Source organism: Martes martes, assembly GCF_963455335.1.
Source record: "Martes martes genome assembly, chromosome: 4".
Classification (NCBI taxonomy): domain Eukaryota; kingdom Metazoa; phylum Chordata; class Mammalia; order Carnivora; family Mustelidae; genus Martes; species Martes martes.
Genome location: NC_137891.1, coordinates 71145466 through 71171430, shown reverse-complemented (window position 1 = coordinate 71171430; position 25965 = coordinate 71145466). Strand labels below are relative to the sequence as shown.

Sequence of the window (25965 nt, the reverse complement as noted above, 5' to 3'; positions counted from 1 at the left end):
ATTTAAAGATGGAATTCTAATCAGCGTGAGAAAGTGTATCTGGGTTGGGATTTCTGTGATGCCCCATTGTGCACTCAGGCACGTGACCGAGCAGCCACTGTGATAGGATCCAGGGTGGTTTGGTTCAGGGGCTCACAGTTCTTCATGTCCTTGTGCATTTGAAGGAGCACAAGTTTGTCCCTTGGAATTATGTCAGGTCCAGATTTACTTGTTGATGACTAATAACTCAGAACCACATCTCAAAATTACAAAATCTTTTCCTACTTTAGCTTTGCATAAAATTTGAGACTGTCGTAGTCTTTTAGTATTTCTCTGCTATGAAAACTTGTTAAAGGCAATCATCTCAGTTATAAAGCTCTTCTAACTCATCTGGAACATAAATGGATGGTTATTTCAACTCTGAACGTGTTGTACTTTTCCTGCTGGACAACATGTCTCTGAAAGGCAGGGTCCACATCACGTTCATCTCCGAAGAGCCCTCATCACACGGTGCTTGGAATGATGGCAGGGTGCTCACGAAATATCTGAATCTGCAAATAAGAATTCTCTGGCATCTTATGGGCCTCCAGGCAAGTTCCATTCAAATAAAAATAAAAAAAAAACTACCACCAAAGCGGTATTTCTATAGATCTGATGACATCCTGCTTTTGATGATTTCTTCCCGCGGATTGTCATGAGTTTCAGAATGAACACGCATCTTCCGTTAGCATGGCATACAGGGCTCTCTGGTCTGGCTCTTGTCTGTCTTGTCAGTCCTTTCTGTGGGTAGCCCTGGCTTCTGTTGGGACAGACCACTCCATCTCCTTCAGTGTGCCGTGCTCTGTCTCATGTCTCATCTCTGTCTTCTACAAGTCCTTTCACTGCCTAGAGCAGCAACCCCCCAACCCCCGCACACCCAGCCCACAGACTTGATATGCTCGCAGCTTCTGTCGCTGACCTCCAGCACCCGCATCCCGGGGCACTCTGCGCCCGAGAGTCTGACTTGCACGTTCATCACACTCATCGCGTTGGTTTATGACTCTAAGTAGCAGGCTTCTCCTGCGGGAGCCCCATGTAGAGAGCTCCATGAAGCCCAGGACTCTCCTCTCTGTGTCCTCAGGGAGGACTGCAGTGCCAGCAGACCCACAGTGAGTGCCAGATCAGTGATTTCGTATGGAATCAATGAAGTTCAACTGAAACCAATTCTGTAACTCAAGCTAATTGTCTGGAAGCTAGACACTCTTTCCTGTGTTCTTAGGTCATGGGCAGACGCTGGACACTCTTTCCTGTGTTCTTAGGTTGTGGGCAGATGCTGGACACTCTTTCCTGTGTTCTTACGTAGTGGACGGACACCTGAGCCCTTTGCTCCTTGCACTTGCCTGGGTGTTTCAGCCCAGTGATCAGAGTTGAGAATTTTGCTGGTAACTTTAGAAACGGAGTATCTTAATAATTCCTAAAGCTAAGAAGTATGCGTGGAGTGCCATGTCTTTGAGGAAGGGCCTTCCTTCCTCCCCTAGGCATCACTGTGTAGGGAACACCTGGGCACCCTGCTAGGATCCTCAGAGACTGGGGATGCACCTGTGAGCAGGACAGTCATGGCCCCCTTTTCAAGGCAGGTGGACAAGCAGAAACGGCAGTAAACTGTAATGGTGTTTTGGCTGGAAAGACTGTAGATGGAGGGTAGAAGCATGTCTCTCTCCTGTAGGACAGCTCTAGTATTATCTCCTACATCTGAGGCTTAGGGTTATACAAGAAGGGATTCCGCAGACGGCGACATGACTTGATGGGTGGACATCATGGCTTAGCCTGGGTAGAAGAGAGAGTTGGATGCTGGGCAGGGAGGAGAGAGTTCATGCAGAGAGAGCGGTGTGTCCAAAGGCCTGGAGGTGAGGGTTGACCCTGCAGTTTGAGGAACTGTGAGTTCACAGAAGCCAGAGAGGACCAGCCAGGACACGTCCCGGCCTGCTGGGGCAGGCCCTGTGCCTCTCATGCCATGGCCTCCCTGCTGTGAGCAGCCCTCAGTCCTTGAAGGCAAGGGAGTGGCTGGCTTCCGTCCTGTGCGGCAGCCGGGGGGGAGACGAGGCACGGACAGGATCTGCCCTTGTGTCGTATGCTCTCACACCACAACACCCCGATCGGGGAGCACAGTGCTGTGTCTAACTGGGATTATAACCCCGAACAGTCTATTCAGGGTCAACAGTATGCTGTCTGTTGTGTTCTTTGTGCAGTTTACACGAGGGCCTGAAAGTTCTTGAAACATGTTGCCCGGGAATGCTCTTGTACTGGGGAATTAGTGCTCCCTGTGTTAAAAGGAAGCTCAAACCTGTTCACAAGCCTTCCTTCGTTACCACGGCATCCCATTGAGGTAGATTAAAATAGGACCATTCCTTCTCAGCTTCAGGTCCCAGGTGTGGGAGCAGCTACAGCCCCCTCAGGTCACCGTGCGTCTCGAATAGCTGGTCGGCATTGAAATGTGCCAGCTGTGACAGGGTGAGGCAGAGTGCAAGGTGTCCTGGTCCCGGCACCCTTTCCTCCCAGAGTTGCGGCCCTGCCGGAATCTGACTGAGAGAGCCTGTGTCAGGCCCGCGGGCGTTACCTCCATGACAGTTCAACCCAGCACCGAGGCGGCGCGAGCTCAGGCCCTGCTCTGTAACGAGTGTTTTTGACTCCTGCGCCCCAAAGTGCTTTCCTGTCCCCTGATGTCAGATACTACTAGTTTCAAGCCAGGATTTCCTAACACTGCTGCTGGACTATGGAAGGAAAGCCCCAGATCTAAACCGGAAGGTACCATCTACATGCTGAATGTTTGCTTTGCAGCTGGGGACGGTGGACAGATATCCTCTCCCATGGCCGCTACAAGCGCCAGCTCACAGAGCAGGACGTAGAGACCATCTGCAGAACCATCCTCGTGTACTGTCTCAATCATTACAAGGGAGATGAGAATATCAAAAGCTTCATCTGGGACTTGATCACACCCACGGCGGACGGCCAGACGCGAGCTTTGGTCAATCACTCTGGTAGGTCCACGTCATGCTCTCTGTACCGCAGGCTCTCAGAGAGCCACCGAGACCCTATGTCTCCCTGCCACATGCATTGCACTGAGCCCGACATTGTAATTGGGGTTATAGAAAGCTTCTCTGACTGTTGTTATCATTGCTCTGATTCTAGGTTTATCCGCCCCAGTGCCAAGGGGCAGGAAAGGGAAGAAGGTGAAAGCCCAGAGCACACATCCCGTGGTGCAGGATGCCGACTGGCTGGCGGGCTGCAACCCGGACGCCCTGTTCCAGGAGGACAGCTACAAGAAGCACCTGAAGCATCACTGTAACAAGTACGTTTTGAGAGGGTCTGCATGACTGGCTGTGACACTCTGCCTCCCGGCTTCCCGTACCTTTACGTTTTTTGTGAAACATGGTGCTGGGCCACATGACGGCACACCTTTAGATGGTGGATTGTTTTGTCTTTTTTTTTTTTAGCGTGGTAGATATATAATACGGTCTTCCCATCTTAACCGTCTGTTAGGTAGACAACTCAGTATTAATTACATTCAGAATGCTGTGTACCCATCAGCACTGTCTGTCCCCCAGACCTTTTCACTGACCCCAGTGTAAACTCTGTGTCTATGAGACAGTCACTTGCCCTCCTCCCTCCCTGCCCCAGGTCCCTGGCAGGTGCCGTTCTACTTTCTGTCTCTAGGAATTTGCCCATTCTAGGTACCTCCTAAGTGGAATTGTGGAATATCTGTGATGGCTGGCTTATTTCATAGCATAATGTTTTCAAGGTTCATCCATTTTGTAGCCCGTGCCAGAATTTCATTCCTTTTCGTGGCTGAATAATACTGCATTGTACACGGATACCACGTTTTGTTTAAAGTTCATCGGTCGATGGGCACGTGGGTTGATGGACACCCTTTTTGACTGTTGTGAGCAATGCTGCTGTAAATGTTGTTGCAGATAACTAAGTTGTAACCAAGATGTGTTAGAGAATTACTGTTTGCCCTGTTTGACCCTGCCTTCAGCTGACTGCTTCCAGTGAAGGGACCAGGGAGTTTACAGGGAATTTTTTGCTTAATAGTACTTCAATGTCTGGGTCCTTTATTCTTACCTGTGAGCTTAGAATCCCATTCCTTATCTTTATGTCCAGAACCCAATCATGTGTAATTGAAGAACATTAAATCTGTGTTCATTTCATTGCTGGGAGCTCTATTAACTATCTTCGTACGAAACTAACATCTGCACGTGGCGATTCTTGTTCTGTTGCCGTGAGCATGCATTTCTGAGAATCCGTCCAGCCAGCACCGAACAGCTCCAGCGCTTGTAGCTTTGTGGGGCCTTAGGCAAGGTCCTCAGGCTCTTTAAGGCTCCCTTGCCTTGTTAACCACCTAGAGCTCCGCAGCAGGACCTCAGCTGGGTGAAGCAGGGTATAAACAAATGTGTCTCTCTCCTAAAAAGGAGGAACAAAAGTCTGAGCACGTACTCCCTGGCGGCGTGCCAAGCCCTCCACGTGCGTGATCTGTGTGACCTGAGACAAGGAGTGCTCTTTTATCCCCATTTGCCTGACAGGGAAGCGGAGACTCTGGCACTTACGGTCTCAGCTAGTTCGGGAGCAGAGCCAGGGCAGGAGTCCGGAATGGAGGAGGGCAGTGCCCTTGCTCTCCGGGACCCCTGCCCACCTGGGGAGCCTGCCGGCCCCACGGGTTCATCCCAAGCGTCACGTGAAGCAACTCCTGGCTGGCAGGGATGAATGGTTCTCATCCCTTTTCAAACATGGAAGTGCCTTTGGGGGCCTGCCTTTGATTGTTATCGCTAGATTTTGACTGACAAATTTTTTCCTTTTTGAGTCTGTGAAAAACCATTACCTCAAACCGTTTTGGTGCCTCGGAAACTGTTTGTTGTTACCACTGTGGCATAATAGTTCTCCCTAAAATCCCATCCCACTTAACAGCTATCAGAAAACTTCTGTTTCCTGTGGTTTATGTGAACTCTTTGGGTCAATAGCCTTCTGGGTTCTGGAGTCAAACCAGAAGTGGAGTGGTTTGGTGTGGGAACAGCAGCTCCTGTGCCTGGATCCCAGAGTGAGGGGGGCGGCGCGAGTTTTTAATTTCCCATTCTAATACCAGTAGTGGACTTCATGAGTACCCTCCCTAGTTAGTCTGTGAGATGGTGCTAGTGTGCTCTTCCCCGTGGTCTCAGGAGAAGACTGGCAAGGCTTGCTATCTCCTTTCTGGGATAGGCAAGTGGTCCATTTCTTCTTCCTGGTGGGTCATGCCCTGAGACTTCTCAGGATCTAAGGTGGGGAAATGTTGATGAGAAAATGAAACCCAAATCAAGGAACCTCCTAGAAGATAGCTAGCCAGTTCTCTTCAAAAGTTTCAAGACACAAAGACAGGGGAACTGTTTTAGGTTAAAGGAGATGAAGGGGCAGGGTAGTCCAGTGCTCTGTGTGGCCCTGAACTGGATGCAGGTCCAGAAGATGGTCACGAGTGGGATAGCCAGTCAAATGTGAGTGAGGTCACAGACTACTAACGAGTCTGGACTGTCAGACTTACCACATGCAAACTCCTTAAGGTCAGAGCCCACCTCCCATCTACTTGGTTATCCTCCTGGTACCACTGAGCTTGCCAGTTGCACTGGTTTGAATTTTTTCCTCTAGAAGAAAGGTGATATTCACAGTTAGTTCATGAAAGTCTCCACATAACTAAAATTCCTCCCAAAGAAGAAAACTGTATCTTCTATCAAAAAGGGAGAGAAACCATTCAGATCATTGCCACTGTGCTGTTTTGGTTAAAAAAAGAGAATCCAGCTGAAGATGGAGGGTATTTCCTTTGGGAACTACCCTTTTCTAAACATCCTCTATAAGGAGATCCTGGCCGGTAAATTCTTGCCTAAGCAGAGAAGAAACAAGGTGCCGGCCATGGAGGCCCAGACTGTTAGTTTTCTTTTGCCAGTTCTGTGTGGCACAGCCAATTTTTAATCTTATCAAAAGAAAAATCTTAAAAAAACTAAAACGAAATACCCAAGATAATTGTTTACATTGATGCTTACTCGAAATTTACAGCCTCAGACTCTGTCCGTGTAGAACCCATGTTACTCCAAAGCAGTTACCGGGTGGAGAGGCAGGCGTAGCGTGGGGTACCTGTTAGTGTATGTGGGAGTAGTCTGTTTCGGGGAAGCTGCCCTTCGTCCTCATTTTGACATTTTCAAGGACCCTTGCCACGTCCCAAGAGACATTGTGAGGTGGTGGAATCACAAGGCCTAATCCCAAGTGGTCCCTGCTCAACATGACTCTCTGACCTCGGATATGTCCCTGGTCTTCTGTCACCCTCAGTTTTCACATTTGTAAAGTGGGAATTATAACACGCCCCACTTCATCACGGGATTATTGTGATGATCCGATGAGCTAGTACACGCAAATGTGATACGTCAGCTGTAAACCATCCTGTAAGTGTGTGATAGGATGACCCAGCTATGGAAATAGCAGTTAGAATTATCATTAACTCACGGCCGACAGGATGTGTCTTCAAATATTGTCCTGAGTGCACACTGGGGGCCGTCCCGCGGGAGATGCTAGCCTCAGAGTAGACACAGGCCTTTGGGATTTACCAGGTGGGCTTTACCGAGAGAATTAATCTGGGTCCTAGAAAAATTCTGGTTCCTAGAATTCCATGGATTTTTAGAAACTTGATTCCTTGAAAATGACAAAGAATGGCAATGAATTGGCCACATTTTAGCCTCCTTTGTGTCATTTTGTTATTTTTTAAGCTACAACCTAGGCTTCCAGGTAATATGAACTAGAAGGAATAAATAGTGTTTAATACTCGTTAAGGGAGACCTGCGAAGACCCACCCTTGGCCCCACCCCCATCACCATCTTCCTTTCTCGGAAGCAAAGTTGTATAATCTGAAAAACCTGACATTCCATATTGAGGGTTTATTGTAAGGTAGTAAAACCAGATTTTATATCTCGTTTATTCCTACAACTTCTGATGTGCTTCCAAAAATGGTATTAAGGCAGCAGCTGAGGAAATTTTATGAGATAATGAAGCAGAACAGTTACTGAAAGCCATCTGCTCAGTTGTTTACAAACTTGCTTCAATACTTCAGAGGCAATGGTAGGGTACGTGTCTAAACTTCACAAGCTGCACTAGGTAGGACTAAATGAAGTGCGCCTGGGCTGGGCCGCGCTCGGTCCCTCTCCGTGCAGCGCGAGTGGTTGCCAGGCAGGCCTGTTGGAAGCCAGCAGAAAGCACCACACAGAGGTGATTATGTGCCACCATCTGTCACGCTTCAAGCCTACCATACAGCATGGCTAATCAGCCTTGGCAGGATGATGGATGAACAGCAGCAGCTGCCAAAAGCCACTGTTGGCAAACAGTCCTGAAGTTAAGAACTTTTTCCCCCCTCTGTCTTCCTCTCCAGGGTCCTGCTGCGTGTCCGCATGCTGTACTACCTAAGACAAGAAGTTATAGGAGACCAGGCGGATAAGATTCTAGAGGGTGCTGACTCAAGGTTAGTGCAAGTGCATGCCACTCCATACCTCCCTGTATTGACCCAGGCAGCCCGAAGACCCTGCTGAGTGTGTTCCAGAACCTTCCTAAACCATTAGTGGCGTATCTCCTAGTTTGCACCTGGAATGCGATTTTCACCCTGTGAGCGTGGGGATGCGGAGGGAATCAGGGGAAAGCGTGTTCGCATGTCCGTGTTCCATGGAAAAGGTGGGAACTACGTTCCTGGCGTTCTGACATTTAAAATGGGACCCTGTGCGATGAAGTCCACTTCTGGCTATGGTAGAAAGCGACCGGCTCACACCCTTCCCTTCAGCCTTTGCTCAGTGCTGCCAATGATGCTCAGATGCTTGTTGCGGGAGGGGGCATGTGATCCTGCACATCCTGTCTGTGGTTACTGGGGATTCTTCCTGTAACGTGAGCGTGTGTTTTGAATACTGTGTAACTGGTGTCTTCATAGTGAAGCTGATGTGTGGATCCCTGAGCCCTTCCATGCTGAAGTCCCCACAGACTGGTGGGATAAGGAAGCAGATAAGTCCCTCCTCATTGGAGTGTTCAAACACGGTAAGTGATGTTTCTGTCTGACCACATCTTGACTGTGTGGCTTCGTTGTCAGCGCTCTTTCCATCCTCTTTTCCAAAGTCATAATATTAATGAGGATAGTTCCAGAGGACTCTTGGCTTCTACCATTTTCCTGTACTAAAAATCTAATATGAACTGTAAATATCAGATGCTGTTTTTGAATGTTTGTTGAGTATTTGAGAAGAAAACATTTCTTTCTTGGCTGTAAATAAAACCAAAACCATATTTGTTTTAATAATAGCCAAGTTGTCCTATAGCTCTCCCTAAACTTTGCTTCTAGCGTGGTTCCCCTTGCTGGCTCTGCCAACCTGTGTCAGAGTGGACGGTGGGCTTAACCTCTGCTATTAATCTGTACAAGTGCCTCCTGGGCTTTGTTCCAAGCAATATTTCACAAATGTCAGTGCTGAGAACTCACGGCTCCCCTGAGTGGATGCAGCCTTGTTAACTTTGAAAGGCTGGGGATGCAGAACTGGCATGATATATACAGTGAGCGATTCCTGATTATAATCCCAATTCTCTGGAGGTCGCGGAGGTATTCTCAGCAGCCCGGCCTGACTAAAGGGGAGAATGATGGCTTATAAAACCTTTCATGATTACAGTTTGGCTTGCGGCTCTACAGCAGTTAGGAGCGGTGTGTTGTAGTACACATCCTAATTGAATTGTGCTGTTCTCCCTACGTACTGCAGCCGCGTTTTGTGAGCTCAGCCTCAAAATCATTTTCCCGCAGTGCACTGTTGGGATCTGCCATTTTCCATCTAGTCAGCTTGGGCAGTCAAAAAGCAAATTGCGGTTTGAAAACCATAGAGGGAACAGTGTCATCTTACTGACATGCATCGTCCTAAACCTAATAAGACAGGTTCGCTGGCCTTACGTAGATGGGGATTTTCAGCCAGTGGCTCGACTTTCCTGCAGGACTGTAGCCGCTCTTGGGAGGACGGGGTGGGCGCAGCGTGGCCCGCAGAGGTCATGAAGGAGCATAAGGAAGCCTTTTAAATGTCCAGCAAAATTAGCTCTTGGGGAAAATAGGGTCGGAAATCTCCCCAGGCGTCTTGCAGTTAGTTTTAACCTGTTTCTCCGTTCATGTCCGTGGTCATTCGGATACCCCCCCGAACTATAACTTGACCCCCTCCCCCAAAATCTGCCCTGTCATGAGCATTCTCTGGAGTGGTTTACTGAAAGAAGGGTTCCTAAGTGGTCGTCTCAGTTGAGAGCTGAGCCTGGTGTATTGTGGCAGTGCTGTGATTTTGTGAGTGACGGCCCTTTTGCTGTTTCTGTGCGTGTCCTCTGTGGGCTGCTGGGGATGGCACAGGCTACGAGAAGTACAACTCCATGCGAGCTGACCCCGCGCTGTGCTTCCTGGAACGAGTTGGTATGCCCGATGCCAAGGCCATAGCTGCTGAGCAAAGAGGAACAGACATGCTAGCAGATGGCGGTGACGGGTAAGAAGGACATTTAAAGATTGTAATAAACTTTATGTCGGTGTCACATCTATTGGCAGGGTTCAGTCCTTACACTGTGCTGTGCACTCCACTGATCTGATTTCAACTTCGGTGATGTTTCCCAGAGTAGTCTGTTTATGTATCATAATGATTATTTAAATGCAATATATTATCTAGATCATCTGAAACTTGTTTGTTTTTTCCAAGTGATGACACTTCTGCCCACCCACCCGCCCCTTACCCCATGACTGCGCGATTTAAATACTGATTGGGTTGCCTTTGATGTCAAACCCAGAATTAAAAGTAGCATCAGGCAGAGGATTAGTTGTTCCCAAGCACCCCCCCAGCCCCTCAGTCTCTTGCTTATCTGTGCAATTTAAACTTTTTCTTTTTTTTTTTTTTTTAAACAATTTTAACGCAGGGGAGAATTTGATAGAGAAGATGAAGACCCAGAATATAAACCAACCAGGACGCCATTCAAGGATGAAATAGATGTAAGAACTTGAGTATACTGACTTTTATAGCACTATTAAAATATCATATGCCCATATAAGACTTGTTAAACTTTATAGATAATGGCCGTTTCTTTGAAAGGTAATGCAAAATGAAGCCCCAAATTAAAATAATCCTGTTTCTTGCTTTGCTTTCAAGGAATTTGCAAATTCTCCTCCAGAAGATAAAGAGGAATCCATGGAAATTCGCACCACAGGTAAGGCTCCATAAAAAACCCAAAGAGCAGAGCAAATGTGTGCTGTATAGACGTTATTCATGGACCTGCACTTTTGCTCCTTTATGACAGTGGTATCTTAAAATATCATATTTTCTCTACTGACTCATCCCTTTTGTGAATAATTTTAATCCTTGTTTATTGTGGGTTTTTCATTACATTGACTTTCTTTGATAAAGAACTACTTTTTGGATTAAGATAATTTGTATATATTTATATACCAGTTAGTAGAAACTTTTAAGCGTCTTCAGAAATGTGTCTTGGAGTAGGGCATTTGCTAGGTATCTGAAATATTGCAGGTTTATAGAACGGTACCTTTTCCCTAATGTCAGATAATTAGCTACGAATTACGTGATTATGTTTTAGGTTCAAGATTACTATTCTAAGTACATTACAGGAGAGCACCCTTATATTGTAGTTCATGGCATAAAGTATGCTTCTTTACGTAAAACTGGTAAGTAAATTTGCTTCTCCCCCCTAAAGAGTTAAAAAAGAAAACAGTTGGTAAGTTTCATACTAATATTATTCTTTATTTATATTTTAAACATGAGAGCACTAAGATGCCCTTCCCCACACTCACTGTCATTTGAATGTTAATGAGTCATCTTGTTTTGATGGAAAATCCTGTGTATTGCAAGATTGTAGCTACACATTTCAGAAATCTTTTTTTCCACTTCCCCAGGCAAGCCCAGCGAGAGTACTGCTGAGTTAGGCCAACTCTACTGGCCCAGCACCTCAACCCTGACTACCCGTCTGCGCCGGCTCATTACTGCCTATCAGCGCAGCTATAAAAGGCAACAAATGAGGCAGGAGGCTCTAATGAAGACTGACCGGCGGAGGCGACGGCCTCGGGAGGAAGTGAGAGCACTAGAAGCGGAAAGGGAAGCTATAATATCTGAGAAACGACAAAAGTGAGTTTCTTCAGGGTTTTACTCAGCTCCTAGGATGGGCCTCTTTTTTTTTGTCCTCTGCCGGCCGGAGGCCGGAATCACTTCCCAGATGGTGATCAGAGAAGGTCTCAGTACATGAAAGCACTCTGTCTTCTCACCCCAAAATAGGTCCCGTGCACTGAGTTTAGGGGAAAAGAGGAAAAGAATGAATAAGCTTTAAGCCTGTGTACTCAAGTAGGGTTCAAGCTAATGTCTCTTTGCTCATAGGTGGACAAGAAGAGAAGAGGCTGATTTTTACCGCGTGGTATCTACTTTTGGAGTTATTTTTGACCCCATGAAACAGCAGTTTGACTGGAACCAGTTCCGAGCCTTTGCCAGACTTGACAAAAAGTCTGATGAGAGTTTGGAGAAATACTTCAGTTGTTTTGTGGCCATGTGTAGGCGAGTGTGTCGAATGCCCGCCAAGCCAGACGATGGTAGGTTCTCTTCGTAACACAAGTTCTCTGTAGTAAAAGGCCCACCCACTACAGTGAAAAATAGAGCATGAGCAACTTAAAGCATCCTTAGGGTTTTTGCAAGTGAATACCATTGTTTTCACGTTACAGAACCCCCTGACCTCTCCTCCATGATCGAGCCAATTACAGAAGAGCGCGCCTCCCGAACTCTCTACCGCATCGAGCTGCTGCGGAAGATCCGCGAGCAGGTTCTTCACCACCCTCAGCTGGGGGAGAGGCTGAAGCTCTGCCAGCCGAGTTTGGATTTGCCGGAGTGGTGGGAATGTGGGAGGCATGACCGAGACTTGCTGGTTGGTGCTGCTAAGCACGGGGTCAGTCGGACGGATTATCACATCCTCAATGACCCCGAGTTATCTTTCTTGGATGCGCACAAAAACTTTGCTCAGAACAGAGGGGCAGGGAGCATGTCCTCCCTGACCCCACTGGCCATCGGATTTGGCCAGACTTCTGCCGTTCTCTCGTCTGCTCACGTTCAGGAAGAGAAGGCGACAGGACAGAGTGAAGGCAAAGTGGAGGAGTCTGGAAGCGCAGCTGCCCAAGAGAAAGCCGAGGGGAAGGAGGAGGAGGAAGAGACCGACGGCGGGGAGAAGGACAGTAAGCAGGGATGCGAGGCCGAGGCCAGCTCTGTAAAAAGTGAACTGAAAGGGATGGAGGTCAGTGCAGATACAGGGCCCAAGTCTATTTCAGAAAAAGGTTCTGAAGAGGACGAGGAAGAAAAGCTGGAGGATGATGATAAGTCAGAGGAATCTTCCCAGCCTGAAGGTAATGCTGTGCCATCCGGGCCCCCTCCCCATTCCACTGCGGCAGCTGTGACAGGCCGTGTTTCCCTGTCACATGACAGGGGCTCTTGTTTATTTTTTAAGGGTAATTAGTGTACATTTTCTTCTGTGAATAGGTAACTTCAGGTTGTGCTTAGGTGTATGTGTTGCTCCCATGCTGCACGTGAACATGGAATTTCGAACAACTTGAGCTCTCTGATGAGTGTTATGGGCACGTAACAATTTCTGGATTAAGAATAGGAGTTAAGGGAACCTGGGTGGCTCAGTGGGTTAAAGCCTCTGCTTTCAGCTCAGGTCATGATCCCAGGGTCCTGGGATCAAATCCCGCATCGGGCTCTCTGCTCAGCAGGGAGCCTGCTTCCTCCTGCCTCTCTGCCTGCTTGTGATCTCTGTCTGTCAAATAAATAAATAAAATATTAAAAAAAAAAAAAAAAAGAATAGGAGTTAACTTGGGGTGCCTGGGTGGCTCAGTCGGTTAAGTGTCTGCCTTCGGCTCAGGTCACGATCCCAGGGTTGTGGGATGGAGTCCCACATTGGGCTCCTTGTCCAGCAGGGAGCCTGCTTCTCCCTCTGCCCATCCCACATCTGCTCGTGTGCCATCTCTCTCTCTCTCTCTCTGACAGATAAATAAAATCTTTTTAAAAACCCAACAGAATAATAGGGGTTAACTTAAAAAAGGAAAAAGGATAGTGGTTAACTTTATAGTAGCAGTGTATTAAGAATTCCAAATGATTTTAATTTGGACAATTTAATGTGAAAGAGAAGAGTCATTCACTGAATAAAGCACTGGTAATTATTTTTAAACAAATGATGCTTAATTTTAGTTTTAAATCAGAAGTAAAGGTAGAAGCAGAATCTGAAAATGACTGGTTTTCTTTGTAAGTCATGGTTAGGTTGCTGTTCCCGACACAGAGTAAAAATAAAGCCTCCTGTTGTACTGTTCTGCTGGAGCTGAGGCTTGGTACTCCGGCCAGTCGTCAGCCCTCTCTCCTGTGTGGAGGGACGTTGTGTGGCGTGGCTCTTGAGTCAGAGACTTGGTTGTTATTCCGCCTTCTCTGAGATGTACATGCTCAATGTCAGATAACTAGTGATGTCACCTACCTAAGCCTGTCTGCTTCTTCATCCGTAAAAATGAGAATAACAGCGTCTATATCAAGGGGCCATCACCAGCTTTAAACAACAAGACTGTAAGATGCCTAATGCCATCCTAGTCATATAGTAGGTTCTCAGTAAAATGGAGCTGATTGGTATTCAGATTTTTACCATGTCCTCTCTAAACTTCTTTTCCCTGGTTGTGAGTAATGTAAAGTAATTGATTTCTCAGCAGGAGCTGTCTCTAGAGGGAAGAATTTTGATGAGGAAAGCAATGCTTCCATGAGCACCGCTAGGGATGAAACCCGAGACGGCTTCTACATGGAGGACGGAGACCCTTCAGTAGCCCAGCTCCTTCATGAAAGAACATTTGCCTTCTCATTTTGGCCTAAGGTTAGTGGATTTCTTGTTATTTTTGTTTTGTGGACCAAAAAAGAGTGTGGGGGATAGGAAATCATTCTAGTTTGATTTTCAAGTAATTTTAAGGTCAACTCTGACAGTGTATGAAGACTGGATTTTTCTCATGTTCTAAAATCTGTGCAGTTCTTTTGTAATAGGATAGGAAAGGTGAAATGAAGGAAAGATAAGAAGTAGAATGCTTTGTATGTATCTTTGGCTCTTTGAGGTTTTTCAGGTTGGCCATCACATTGTCCAGGATAGTATATGCATTGTTGTTTCCATAGACACACCTTTTAGCAAAATGAAATGTGTAGGCTCGCTCTTTCTCTCTCTCTCTTTCTCTTTCTTTTTTAGTTTATTTCTATTGTGGTAAAAACCACATAGCATGAAATTTAACCAATTTTCAGTATATAGTTTTGTAGTTTTAGATACATTCATATTGTTGTAAAACAGATCTCCAGAACTTTCTTTGTCTAGCGTGACTCAAACTTTATACCTATTGAACAACTCCTCTCCTCTCCCTTCCGCCTCTGGCAACCATTACTCTACTTTCTGTTTCTGTGAATTTGACTACTGTAGATACCTCATCGTGTTTGTGGAATCCTACAATATTTGCCCCTTTGGGACTCATTTATTTCACTTATTTTTACCTTGTCGTCAAGGTTTATCCGTATGGTAGTGTATGGCAGGAGTTCCTTCCTTTTTAAGACTGAATAATATTCCACTGTATGTATATATCACATTTTCCTTAACCACTTATCTGTGGTTGGGACATTTGGGTTCCTTCCCTGCCTTGGCTTATTATAGTGCTTCTGTGGACATGAGTGTAGTAACATCTCTTTGAGACCCTGCTTTCAGTTCTTTTGGATATATTACCAGAAGTGCAATTGCTGGGTCACATGGTGATTCTATTTTTTTTAATTTTTTTTTAGTAGCCTCCATACCGTTTCCTATAGCAGCAATTACACCACTTACAGTCCCACCAACAGTGTACAAGAGAAAATGTGGGGACTTTTTAAAATGTGTGTTTTAATGTTTTTAAATCCCAAACAGAGCTTCCAGATTTAAGACATCTCCATAGGTTTGGAAACCTATAGTCTTCCTAACTTGGGAGAGGGTGGGCTAGTGACCCATTTGCTCCAGTACACTACGAGATAATTCCAAATGTAGTTATCTATAACCAAAAGCAAAATGGAAATTACTTTTTTGGCTAACTAGCGTAATTTTATAATAAATCCGTATGTAATTTGGGTCTGCTTTTCAGGGTGGGGACATAATCATCCTAATCACCATAACAGGGCTGTCTGGTTTAAAACAAGCAGCACAAAAACAAGCTTCAGTTGACTCCTCCTGGGGCTGCTCTTCCACAGTGAGCAGAGTGTACTCTCAAAGACATTTTTTTTCTCCCCATACCCTGTTAGGCTGATCTCCCTTATTGAGTACAGAAGGGAGTTTCCCAGATCAGTCAAAAGGTCTATCGTAGCAGACACTTTTAATCTATGGAATCTGGGCCTAAGAGCTGTAATTAGAAATTTTTAATGTACACGCTTCAATGAAATTTGAAGTGATAATAGGTGGGGACTGCAAATTGACATTCATTAGGTGTTCCTAGGTTAGCGCCCGTTTCGTAATGCTGAACTTTATTAATAGTGACGCTAATGATGTCCCACTTCCTGGGACAGACTGCGATCCAGCCCGTGGATTCGAAGCCCCGGAGCGTCCAGAAGCTGGATGCAGGGCTCCATTGTTGTCTGCTGGTGTTCACCAACAGTGCTCTCGCCTGAATAAAAGTTACTTTTGAAGTATTTTAGAGGTGGCTATGTGATGTTTCCTAGTTTCTATGCTCCAGCGCTCAAATTTTAAAAAGACTGAGTTTTCTGTGTTGGGGCCACCTTCAGGACCTTCCACCAGAGCAGAGCAGGTTTTGCAGATTCTGGCTACTCAGTCGCTTGTTTCTTTGTTTTCTTTTTACCTTTTGCCCATGGATTGACTTTTAAACCTCTTATGTGCTTTAGCATCTTGATGGAAATATTTATCCGGTAATTTTCACCACGTCTTCATTACAACGTCGTGTGACTTTCCTTCTCCCTCCAGGACCGAGTAATGATAAACCGATTAGACAACATCTGTGAAGCAGTGCTGAAAGGCAAATGGCCAGTAAACAGGCGCCAGATGTTTGACTTCCAGGGCCTCATCCCTGGTTACACGCCACCCACCATGGACAGCCCCCTGCAGAAGAGGAGCTTTGCCGAGCTCTCCATGGTTGGCCAAGCTAGCATCAGTGGCAGCGAGGACCTCACGACTTCCCCTCAGTTGTCCAAGGTATGTTTGTTTCGCCGCATAAAGGCGAGCCGTCCGACTCTGGGAGCTTGCGGCTCACTGGTCCTCCCCGGAGTTAAGATGGCTGCCCTTTCCTCAGCAATCTTCAGCAGTTATGAATGTTTAATTCCTGAAGCTTCTAGTTCGTTCTTTCTGAAATCCAGCCTGTATATAGCAGATACAGTTTGGGCTCATTATTTTGTTGGAATTTTTCAATAGGAAGATGCCCTAAACCTCTCTGTCCCTCGCCAGCGGAGGAGGAGGAGGAGAAAAATTGAAATCGAGGCCGAAAGAGCTGCCAAGCGGCGGAACCTCATGGAAATGGTTGCCCAGCTGCGGGAGTCTCAGGTGGTCTCAGAAAATGGACAAGAAAAAGTTGTAGATTTATCAAAGGCCTCAAGAGAGGCAGCAAGCTCTACCTCAAATTTTTCATCTCTTACTTCAAAGTTTATCTTGCCTAATGTCTCGACACCGGTGTCCGATGCCTTTAAGACTCAAATGGAGCTGCTCCAGGCAGGCCTGTCACGCACACCCACGAGGCATCTGCTTAATGGCTCCCTGGTGGATGGAGAGCCTCCTGTGAAGAGGAGGCGGGGAAGGAGGAAAAACGTGGAGGGTCTTGATCTGCTTTTCATGAGCCACAAACGGACGTCATTGAGTGCAGTAAGTTCAGGAGCTCACTCCCATTGTGTATGCCCACGGTGGCAACCAGAGTCCTGCCATTCTGACGACGCTGGCCTGGGCTCCTCTCAGTGATTAAAGCTGGCTTCTAGCACTAAAGAAATAGGATCACAATGTACAGTCATGGTTTTGAGCTGAAAAATTGTGTTGAGCATTGATACAGATCACTCGGCCTGAACCAAATGTAGCTTGAGGATTTATTCCTCCCAAGATCCTAATATATTGATTACTCTCGGAAGACTAGCCCAAAACAAAAACGTGTTCTTCTGAGCCTATAATTGTTATCTCTGAATTCCTGAGGCGGAAAAAGCTTCTGTTCTTAGAAATAATGTTGTTTGGAGCCTGGCATTTATTAGATTAGTATAAATATTTAGTTTCAGACTTAAGATTTGTGTTCATACACAAAGCTAGTGATTGCTAATTCTCCTACCTCCGTAAGTATAGCTGTTCTATAAAATCTCAGCTGAATAAAGATCTGTGCTAGTTTAGGTTTGTATGAAATCTATGTGCCAATGGATTTTGACATTTTCTTTCTCAATTCAAAGGACATGAGTGCAGTGCAATCAAAAGAACTCTCTTCCCTAATCTTCTTCAACCATGCTGCCTAAAAATGCACTGCCCGCATAAGGATGAGGGTTTTACCCCCAGAGAACCTGCTTATGTGTGCTCCCTTTCTAAAAGATGCGTTAGTACTGGGTATCCTAGGCCTTATTGATTTGGAACCCGAATCAGCCTAACAGTGCCGGAGCTTGTTTGTGTGTGAGCCGCCGGCATTCCAGGAACACTGGGCCTGTTCCCTGCGGATCATAGTTGGCGAAGCGGTGAAATTTGAAACTGAGAGGAGAGTGACATTTGTTTTGGCATTTTTTACTTTTTCCATCCCTCTTCTTACTGCTTCTGTGCTATTTCTTGAAACCTCCAGAAAGTTTAATGACTTAAGTAAGGGTAGTAAAAGGCATGGTTGAGGTAAAGTTTAGAAATGACAAAATGGCAGTCACTGGAATTTGCCCTCTGGTGGGGTCTGATGGAAAAACAGAAGCGTCTAGGTAATTAAAAGTTAATTTTCAGGATTTGTTACCATGCACCAATCGTAATGTTTCTTTTTTGTGGAGCATATGATTCCTTTTAGAATATTATAAAAATACACCTTGTAATGGATCAGCTGTGACTGCTTATTCTGTAAGTTAAAAATGCGGTTCCTAGGTGTGTGGTCCCCAGCATTGTTCCACTAGTGATTAATTAGCCTCTACACTTGAATCCACCAGAACACATCAAACCACTTTGATAGGTTTTATTCCCTGAAATTCCTTCCTCCATAAGCATCAACAAGTTAGTGAGTTTCTGCATCTCATGCCTTTGTTTACTCTTGGGTTCCATATTTGAATCCCAGCACAAAGCTGTCTGTGGTTCAGGCATCAGGAATTAACAGTATGAGCCAGGTGCTGTTTTCCTATTGTAATTATAGATCCTGTATTAAACTGCGGGCTGATTTTACTCATTTTACACATTTTAAGCCATCCTAAAGAACATACTGATGTTTCTCTTTTTCTAAAGTCACATGAGCTACCCAGCCCAAAATTCCTAGTAGAGGTTAGAGGATGTATTTTTAAGTTTTTGTTCATTTTACTGTCAGATGTTAGAACTTAGGGATTACTCAGTGGGTGTTGTGGATAGTTGTGTGCGTACACATACAATACAAGGTAAATGCTGATTAGTCTATAGATCGGAGTAGTGAAGAGGTGTAAAGGTCAACAGAGTTACTTGTATGGACTGGGACAAATCCTAAAATCCTAAAATCTTGTATTATGTCAACTCAGACCAGAGACCATTTTGCGTTGCCAAGAAAAAGTAAGGACGCAGTCATCATACTGTGGCAATACATTGGGAACATGGTAGAGATGGTCCTTTTGGGTCCTGGCCCCACCCCCACCCCCAAGGACAGGGATGTGAAGAATAAGGGTCTAACAAGAGCTTGCCCTGGAGAACTCAGTGTTGAAGTTGAGTGACAGATAAATAGTGACGTCCCATAGCTGGGAGGCATGCCTGGAATACTTCAGGAGCCCAAAGGAAGAATGGGAATGGAGGGAAGAGAATATGGGGAGACACACAACAGGAAGTTGCCTTAGACATGGCCATACTTCGGTTAAGTTTTGAAGATTGTATAGGAGTTGGTCCTTTGAAAAGAGGTAGCAGGGAGAACATATGCAGAGGGACTGAAGACAGAGAGAGACTTCCACGTTTGCTGAACTGAAAGTCATTGGCAGCCCGGGAATCTGATGAGGAGATGAGGTTTGACAGTAGTGGGCTCGGACACAAGGTACGATGTAAATCGGGGAGGGCCTCGATCGCCATCTAAAGGATTTGGATTTTATCCTGGAGGTGAGGGGGATTCAGTTATCAAAAGCGTTTAAACAGTTGATTTGGTTTTGACCTAGGAAGAGCGCATTTGAGGAACCTGACTCCGAAGTAGTGTGTGAAGTCAGAGTCAAGAAGGGTGGGAGTAGGATTGGGGAGACCGTTTAGGAGCACCGCAGTGACATGGCGCAGGGGCGGCGATGAAGAAGGCTTGAACTGAAGTCAGAGCCATGGGAATGGACAGATGGGCTGCCATAAAAGGAGTCTGGTGGCTGGAGTAACAGTTGGAGGACCGCCGGCTGGACTTCACATAGACGTCGTATTTTCAGGGTTGCCACACAGACCTGCCACAAAATGTTATAGCCAATAAGATTGTAGGGTTCAGAGAGTGCTGTGTACAGGTTGGCTGTGGGAACATTCCTTTAATTATAACTTCTTGAGGCACCTGGGTGGCTCAGTCAGTTAAGTGCCCGAGTCTTAATTAAGGTTCAGATCATGATCTCAGGGTCATGAGACTGAGCCCCCGTGCTAAGCTCTGTGCTCAGGAGAAAATCTACTTGAGATTCTCCTTTTCCCCATAGACCCCTCCACTCGCATGTGCTTTCACTCTAAATAAAAATAAATTTTAAAAAAGCTGGGGGAGAGGGGGTGGGGCGCCTGGGTGGCTCAATAGATTAAGCGTTTGCCTTCGGCTCAGGTCATGATCCCAGGGTTCTGGGATCGAGCCCCAGATCAGGCTCCCTGCTTGTATGCACACGTACTCTCTCTTTCAAATAAATAAATAAACAAATAAATATAATTTCTTTAATGAGGTTATCCCGAGAGCCCCAGGACAGATTGAGAGGGTACCTTCCATGCAGGTCCAGCTCAGACTATGCTGCCCATGGCCTAGTGGCTTGCTTAAGGTTTCAAATATGGAGTATTGATGGACTGTGAATTTCCTATCTAATTACCAGTTCTACAGTATGGAGAATGATATTAAAGTTCCATCTTCTAATAACTGTTCCAAAACTGAGATTGTTTCAACTAACTTTTTTTCCCTTTTTGGCCCAAGATCCATTATGCTAGGATAGTGTTTTCTTGAGATAAGAGATCAGGCATTTTTGGAATCTTTCTTCATACAAGAAGAATTGAGATCCCTGTCAACTTTCTGCAGGAGGATGCTGAGGTGACCAAAGCTTTCGAAGAAGATATAGAGACCCCACCTACAAGAAACATTCCTTCTCCTGGACAGCTGGACCCAGACACGCGGATCCCTGTGATAAATCTTGAAGACGGGACTAGGCTGGTGGGGGAGGACGCTCCTAAAAATAAGGACTTAGTTGAGTGGCTGAAGCTGCATCCTTCTTACACTGTTGATATGCCAAGTTACGTACCAGTAAGTACCCCAGAGTTCAGGCGGGAGGAGTCCTGCGTGGACAGCCCTCGCAACTCTCCTGCACAACGCAGAGGAGATCCCTGGTCCCTCTGCCTTTTGCTTAAGTGTCTCCTCACCGCGAACGTTTTCCAGTTTCTGTCACTGTGTATTTTACGTTCGAGAAACTAGCTTCAGGGCTGACGGGCAGCTTTGTAGTTTGTTGAAGACACCTGTTCGCACTTTCTTTCCTTTCTCCTTCCACCGTATAAACATGATGTCTTTGGTTATTCTTCCCATCACCTGGTTTCCAGGTGGTCTCATCAGGGGGATGACACTCGTGAATGCACTGTAATTGGTCTCCAGACCAGGTCTGAGCAGCACAGAATACTGTGAAGCTTGTTACTTGTAGAAATTTGACTAGCTAATACAGCCAAGACTTCATTAGCTTCTTTTTTTTTTTAAACAACTCCTACTTATGTCTTACATTAAATGGTATCTGTAAATGATTCCATCCTGTAAACTGCTTGGTAGCTGGCAATGCAAATCTTTTACTCCCTGTATACCTAGTGACTGTTTTTTGTGTGTTTTTTTTTTTAACTTAAGTGTGGGGGTGTCTCGGGGGGGGCTCTGCCTTTGGCTCAGGTCATGATCCCAGGGTTCTGGGATCGAGCCCAGAGTAGGGCTCCCTGTTCAGCAACCTGCTCAGTGGGGAGTGTGCTTCTCTCCCTCTCTCTGCCACTCCTCCTGCTTGTGCTTGCGCTTTCTCTCTGTCAAGTGAATAAATAAAAATGTTTAAAAAAAAAAAAAAGAACCAAAACTGTAAGTGTAAGATTCAACATTTTATTTTGTTGAGTTCAGCTTTAGTTGAGTCCTTGCCTCTCAGAATGTCCCCTCCTGTGTAGGTCTTTTTACCTGTTGCCTCTCAGGTACAGTCTCTCAGACGGGACATCATCTCCATATTTGTCCAAGTCACTGAGTAGAAATTAGTTAGCAAAGGTCCTTGAGAAAGTTTCTTTTAAAAATACCATGACTTGGGGGTACCTTGGTGGCTGAGTCGTTAGTATCTGCCTTTGGCTCAGGTCATGATCCCAGAGACCTGGGATCAAGCCCCACGTTGGGCTTCCTGCTCGGCGGAGAGCCTGCTTCTCCCTCTCCCACTCCCCCTGCTTATGTTCCTTCTCTCGCTGTATCTCTCTCTATCAGATAATAAAATCTTTTTTAAAAATACCATGACTTGGTTAAAAAAGATATGAACGTAAAAATACCATGACTTGGTTAAGCATTGGAAGAAAAGACTTTAAGCGGGGTTATTGGTAGACAAAAGGAAAAGCAAATACTCAGCTTAGGTGATTGTTGAGTTCCTCAGTGTACAAAGAGAAAAATAGTTTTTCCTTTTAAAGAAAAGTATGGTTTCTAATAACTAAAATGATTGTTGAAACTTCTATAGCTATTAAAAATGGCTTGACTAAGGGTGCCTGACTGGCTCAGTAGGTAGAATGTGTGACTCTTGATCTCTGGGTTATGAGTTCGAACCCCACGCTGGGTGTAGAGCGTACTTGAAAAAAAAGAAAGAAAGAAAGCTGCTTGACTATATTCTCTTTGTCATTTATGCAGGAAAGTAATTACTAAATACATTTTTACTAAATCCGTTTGTTTGTTTTTGCAGAAGAATGCGGATGTGCTGTTTTCCTCATTTCAGAAACCGAAACAGAAACGACATAGATGTCGAAACCCTAATAAATTGGATATAAACACTTTGACAGGAGAAGAAAGGGTGCCTGTTGTCAATAAACGAAATGGAAAGAAGGTGAACATTTGGGAAAGGGAATTGATCTCCATATGATTTCTTATCCCAGAAAGAAGCATTTTATCCTGACATGTTTTTAAGGAAAAGCAATAATGTTTCTTCCAGAATATCTGTATATGGTGTGTGTGTGTGTGTGTGTGTGTGTGTGTGTGTGTGTGTGTAAGTGGGGTGGGGAGCGGGGGCGATATATGTGCTTTTAGATCATTTCCCAAATGCCTCTCCTCAGATGGGTGGAGCTATGGCACCTCCAATGAAGGACCTGCCCAGGTGGCTGGAAGAGAACCCTGAATTTGCAGTTGCCCCAGACTGGACTGAGATAGTGAAGCAGTCTGTAAGTACGCACTGTGTTTCTGTCAGGAGAGGTGTCTGTACAAAACTGTTGTCCTGAGCTTTTCTTTCTTTTCTGTCGACCGTCAATTATTCGATTATAATTTATTCTTAGCTTAAAAGAATTGACATAATACATCCTCATTTCTTGTATCAGTACATCATTAATCCCAGATAGATTCGTTGGGTGGCTCTGACTGTAAAGGATTGTTTAGAAATATATGTTCATAGTCTGAAGGTAAACCTCGTTAAGAGCCCACCTGTGGGATGGAATTCATGGTGGTTGAGATCATTAAGATTAACTGTGATTTTTTTTTTAATTTTAAAATAAAGAATACAACAACTTTGCCTAAAATTTTTTTCCACTTCAACTTCTTTTTAAGATTAAATGGTCAATGTCCTGATTTCTTATCTTTTTAATTTAATTTAAAAGTAAGATTTCTTATTTTTCTTTTGTGTGTAGTTCTATCAGTCTTAACACATGTACTTTCTTGAACCACCACCACAACCAAAATACACACCGTTCCACCACCCTCCCCTACCCTGCGTTCCCTCATATTACACACCCCCACTCCCAACCCTGCCCCTGGCCCCCCGCTGCTGCTGATCTGGTCTCCTTCCCAAGTTTTGTCTTTTTGAGGGTGTCCTATAAGCAGAAGCATGAATTCTGTGACCTTTGTAAGATGACTTCACGTTGAGATTTATCCATGTGGGTTGCACGTGTCAGGAGTTTGTCCCTCCAGTGCATGCGCGTGCCCCTGGGTGTGGTAGGCCATCACTCAGAGAAGGACGGCTGGGTGGTTTCCAGACTTGGGCAAATGGTGGTACAGCTGCTAAAAACATTTGTTTTGGGCTGACCATAGTTTTTGTCTCTCCAGGGTAGATAGTACTCATTAATTTCAGTTAATGTTCCCAATGTCTCTGCTCCCTCATGGTGTATTATTATTCCTGGAGTTCTGGATGCTGGTAGCTTGACGTCTCCCTCACCAGTAGAGTAGACTTTAACAGTTTTTCTGCAGTCCTGCATAATTCAGTGAGTTCACGTTGTGCGGAGACATAGACTTTTTGTTTTCCAGAGTTTGGCCAGAGCGCTCTTAGAAGGGGAGGAGTCACTGCTGCCCTTGCATCCAGAGTGTCTCCTTTTGGTGCATCAAGAGGGTCCACCAGGGGATCTCTGTCTCGCCGGCTGCCCTTATAGCCACTGTTTGTCTGTTTGTTTGCTTCAGGGTTTTGTTCCCGAGTCGATGTTTGACCGGCTCCTCACCGGCCCCGTGGTGCGGGGGGAAGGAGCCAGCAGGCGAGGGCGGAGGCCCAAGAGCGAGATCGCCAGGGCGGCGGCGGCGGCTGCGGCGGCCTCCACGTCGGGAATCAACCCTCTGCTGGTGAACAGCCTGTTTGCTGGGATGGACCTCACGAGCCTGCAGAACCTACAGAACCTGCAGTCTCTCCAGCTGGCAGGCCTCATGGGCTTCCCTCCGGGACTGGCCACGGCGGCCACGGCCGGAGGCGACGCAAAGAACCCCGCGGCTGTGCTGCCGCTGATGCTGCCGGGCATGGCCGGCCTGCCCAACGTGTTCGGCCTGGGCGGGCTGCTCAACAGCCCCCTGCCCGCCGCAGCCAGCAATGCCACACCGGCGCCGGGCCAGGGGGAGCCGGAGGACGGCGCCTCCCAGGCCGAGGAGAAGGGCACCGAGAACGAGGACGAGAACAAAGACTCCGAGAAAAGCACAGATGCTGTTTCAGCTACTGACTCCGCGAATGGATCTGTTGGTGCTGCTACTGCCCCGGCCGGACTGCCCTCCAACCCGCTCGCCTTCAACCCTTTCCTCCTGTCCACCATGGCGCCAGGCCTCTTCTACCCATCCATGTTTCTACCTCCAGGACTGGGGGGATTGACACTGCCTGGGTTCCCCGCGTTAGCAGGACTTCAGAACGCCGTGGGCTCCAGCGAGGAAAAGGCCCCCGACAAGGCCGAGGGGGCCGCCTTCCAGGAGGAGGAGAACCTGGAAGGCAGCGATGCCGAGGAGAACCTGGACAAGACTGCAGAGTCCTCCGTCTTCGAAGACGAAATAGCACAGGGTGAAGAGCTGGACTCGCTTGATGGGGGGGACGAACTAGAAAACCATGAAAATGATGAATAACCAGTTCCAGTTCCAGTTAAAGTGTTTAAAACTTTTGACAAGTGGTAGTCCTACTGTTTACACTCACAGTTAATGTTCATACCTAGTTTTATAAGCTGTTCTGTAACATAGTGTAGCAAAAAAAAAAAGAAAAAAAAAAGTCCAAGTCATGTTATACAGGTGTGTCAAAAGGTATCTTGGTCATTAAGTATTGTGCAGTGCATTATTTATTATCCCTAGGAGAGATGAAATTTGAGAGGTGATCATGTCTTTTTAAGGAAACTTACATAATGCTCTGCTTTTTTTTTTTCCCCTTTTCCTTTTGGTACCATTGGTATTATAATAAAGAGTGATTTGTAACTGAGTGGCACTAATGGAAGGAAGTGCTGCTCAAAGGAAGTATGAAGTTATATATTTAATTTTTTAATTTTAATTTTAATTTTTTTTTTTTTTTTTTGCTGTGAAGGTCAAGATGAAATTTACCATACATATCATACTTGCTCATTGGTTTCCCTTTTGACTGTATGGGGGTTCCCACACTTGCGCATCCACACACATCCATACACTCTGACAATCTCCACGTTAGTGTGAACGTCTCTGTCCCGAGGCGCAGCAATAATAAGGCAGCTGTTGAATGTGAAGGTCCCTTTGGAAATTAACCTACTGGGAGGGTTCTTGCCAGACAGAACTACAGTTCCATTGTCTCGTGGTCTTGTAATGCACTGGTATAAACAAAATAAATAGATGAATAAATAAAGAGTGAGAGAAGAGAGAATCAGGTACCTTTTTTAAATTAAAGGACTTTGTTACTTTAGCCACAAAGCTAAAACAGCATTACCTCAGCTCTAAACTAGCCTTGAAGTTTACAGACATGACTTTGTAAATGTATTGTTTTTCTTTGTTGTGATGTCCTTTTATTTTTTTCTTTGAAAACTGCTATCATGTAAGATAAAATGTAAATTGCTGCCAACTGTAGTAATGATGCTTTTAATAAAAGTGACCCATGATATGCAGAGATGTAATTAGAGAATGTAGTGTGTAGGGGAACTGGTGTTCGCTCTATTTTTTTGTATTCGCAATAGATGCAAATACAGCAC

General features: G+C 45.7%; 1 protein-coding gene across 1 annotated transcript in view; it reads left to right on the top strand.

Annotated features, from left to right (window-relative positions):
* The window catches only part of CHD7 (chromodomain helicase DNA binding protein 7), a 187232-nt gene extending 162222 nt beyond the window's left edge, over window positions 1–25010 (top strand). Inside the window, exons 22-38 of the mRNA XM_080802955.1 lie at window positions 2797–2996; window positions 3148–3307; window positions 7394–7483; window positions 7940–8043; window positions 9371–9500; window positions 9922–9994; window positions 10152–10209; window positions 10910–11138; window positions 11385–11593; window positions 11723–12394; window positions 13739–13896; window positions 15997–16224; window positions 16441–16884; window positions 20414–20635; window positions 22281–22421; window positions 22648–22752; window positions 23975–25010. Of these exons, the coding sequence (XP_080659081.1) occupies window positions 2797–2996; window positions 3148–3307; window positions 7394–7483; window positions 7940–8043; window positions 9371–9500; window positions 9922–9994; window positions 10152–10209; window positions 10910–11138; window positions 11385–11593; window positions 11723–12394; window positions 13739–13896; window positions 15997–16224; window positions 16441–16884; window positions 20414–20635; window positions 22281–22421; window positions 22648–22752; window positions 23975–24889 (4138 nt within the window). The 3' untranslated portion in view covers window positions 24890–25010. The remainder of the gene's footprint in view (window positions 1–2796; window positions 2997–3147; window positions 3308–7393; window positions 7484–7939; window positions 8044–9370; window positions 9501–9921; window positions 9995–10151; window positions 10210–10909; window positions 11139–11384; window positions 11594–11722; window positions 12395–13738; window positions 13897–15996; window positions 16225–16440; window positions 16885–20413; window positions 20636–22280; window positions 22422–22647; window positions 22753–23974) is intronic.
* The last annotated feature ends 955 nt before the right edge of the window (window positions 25011–25965 follow it).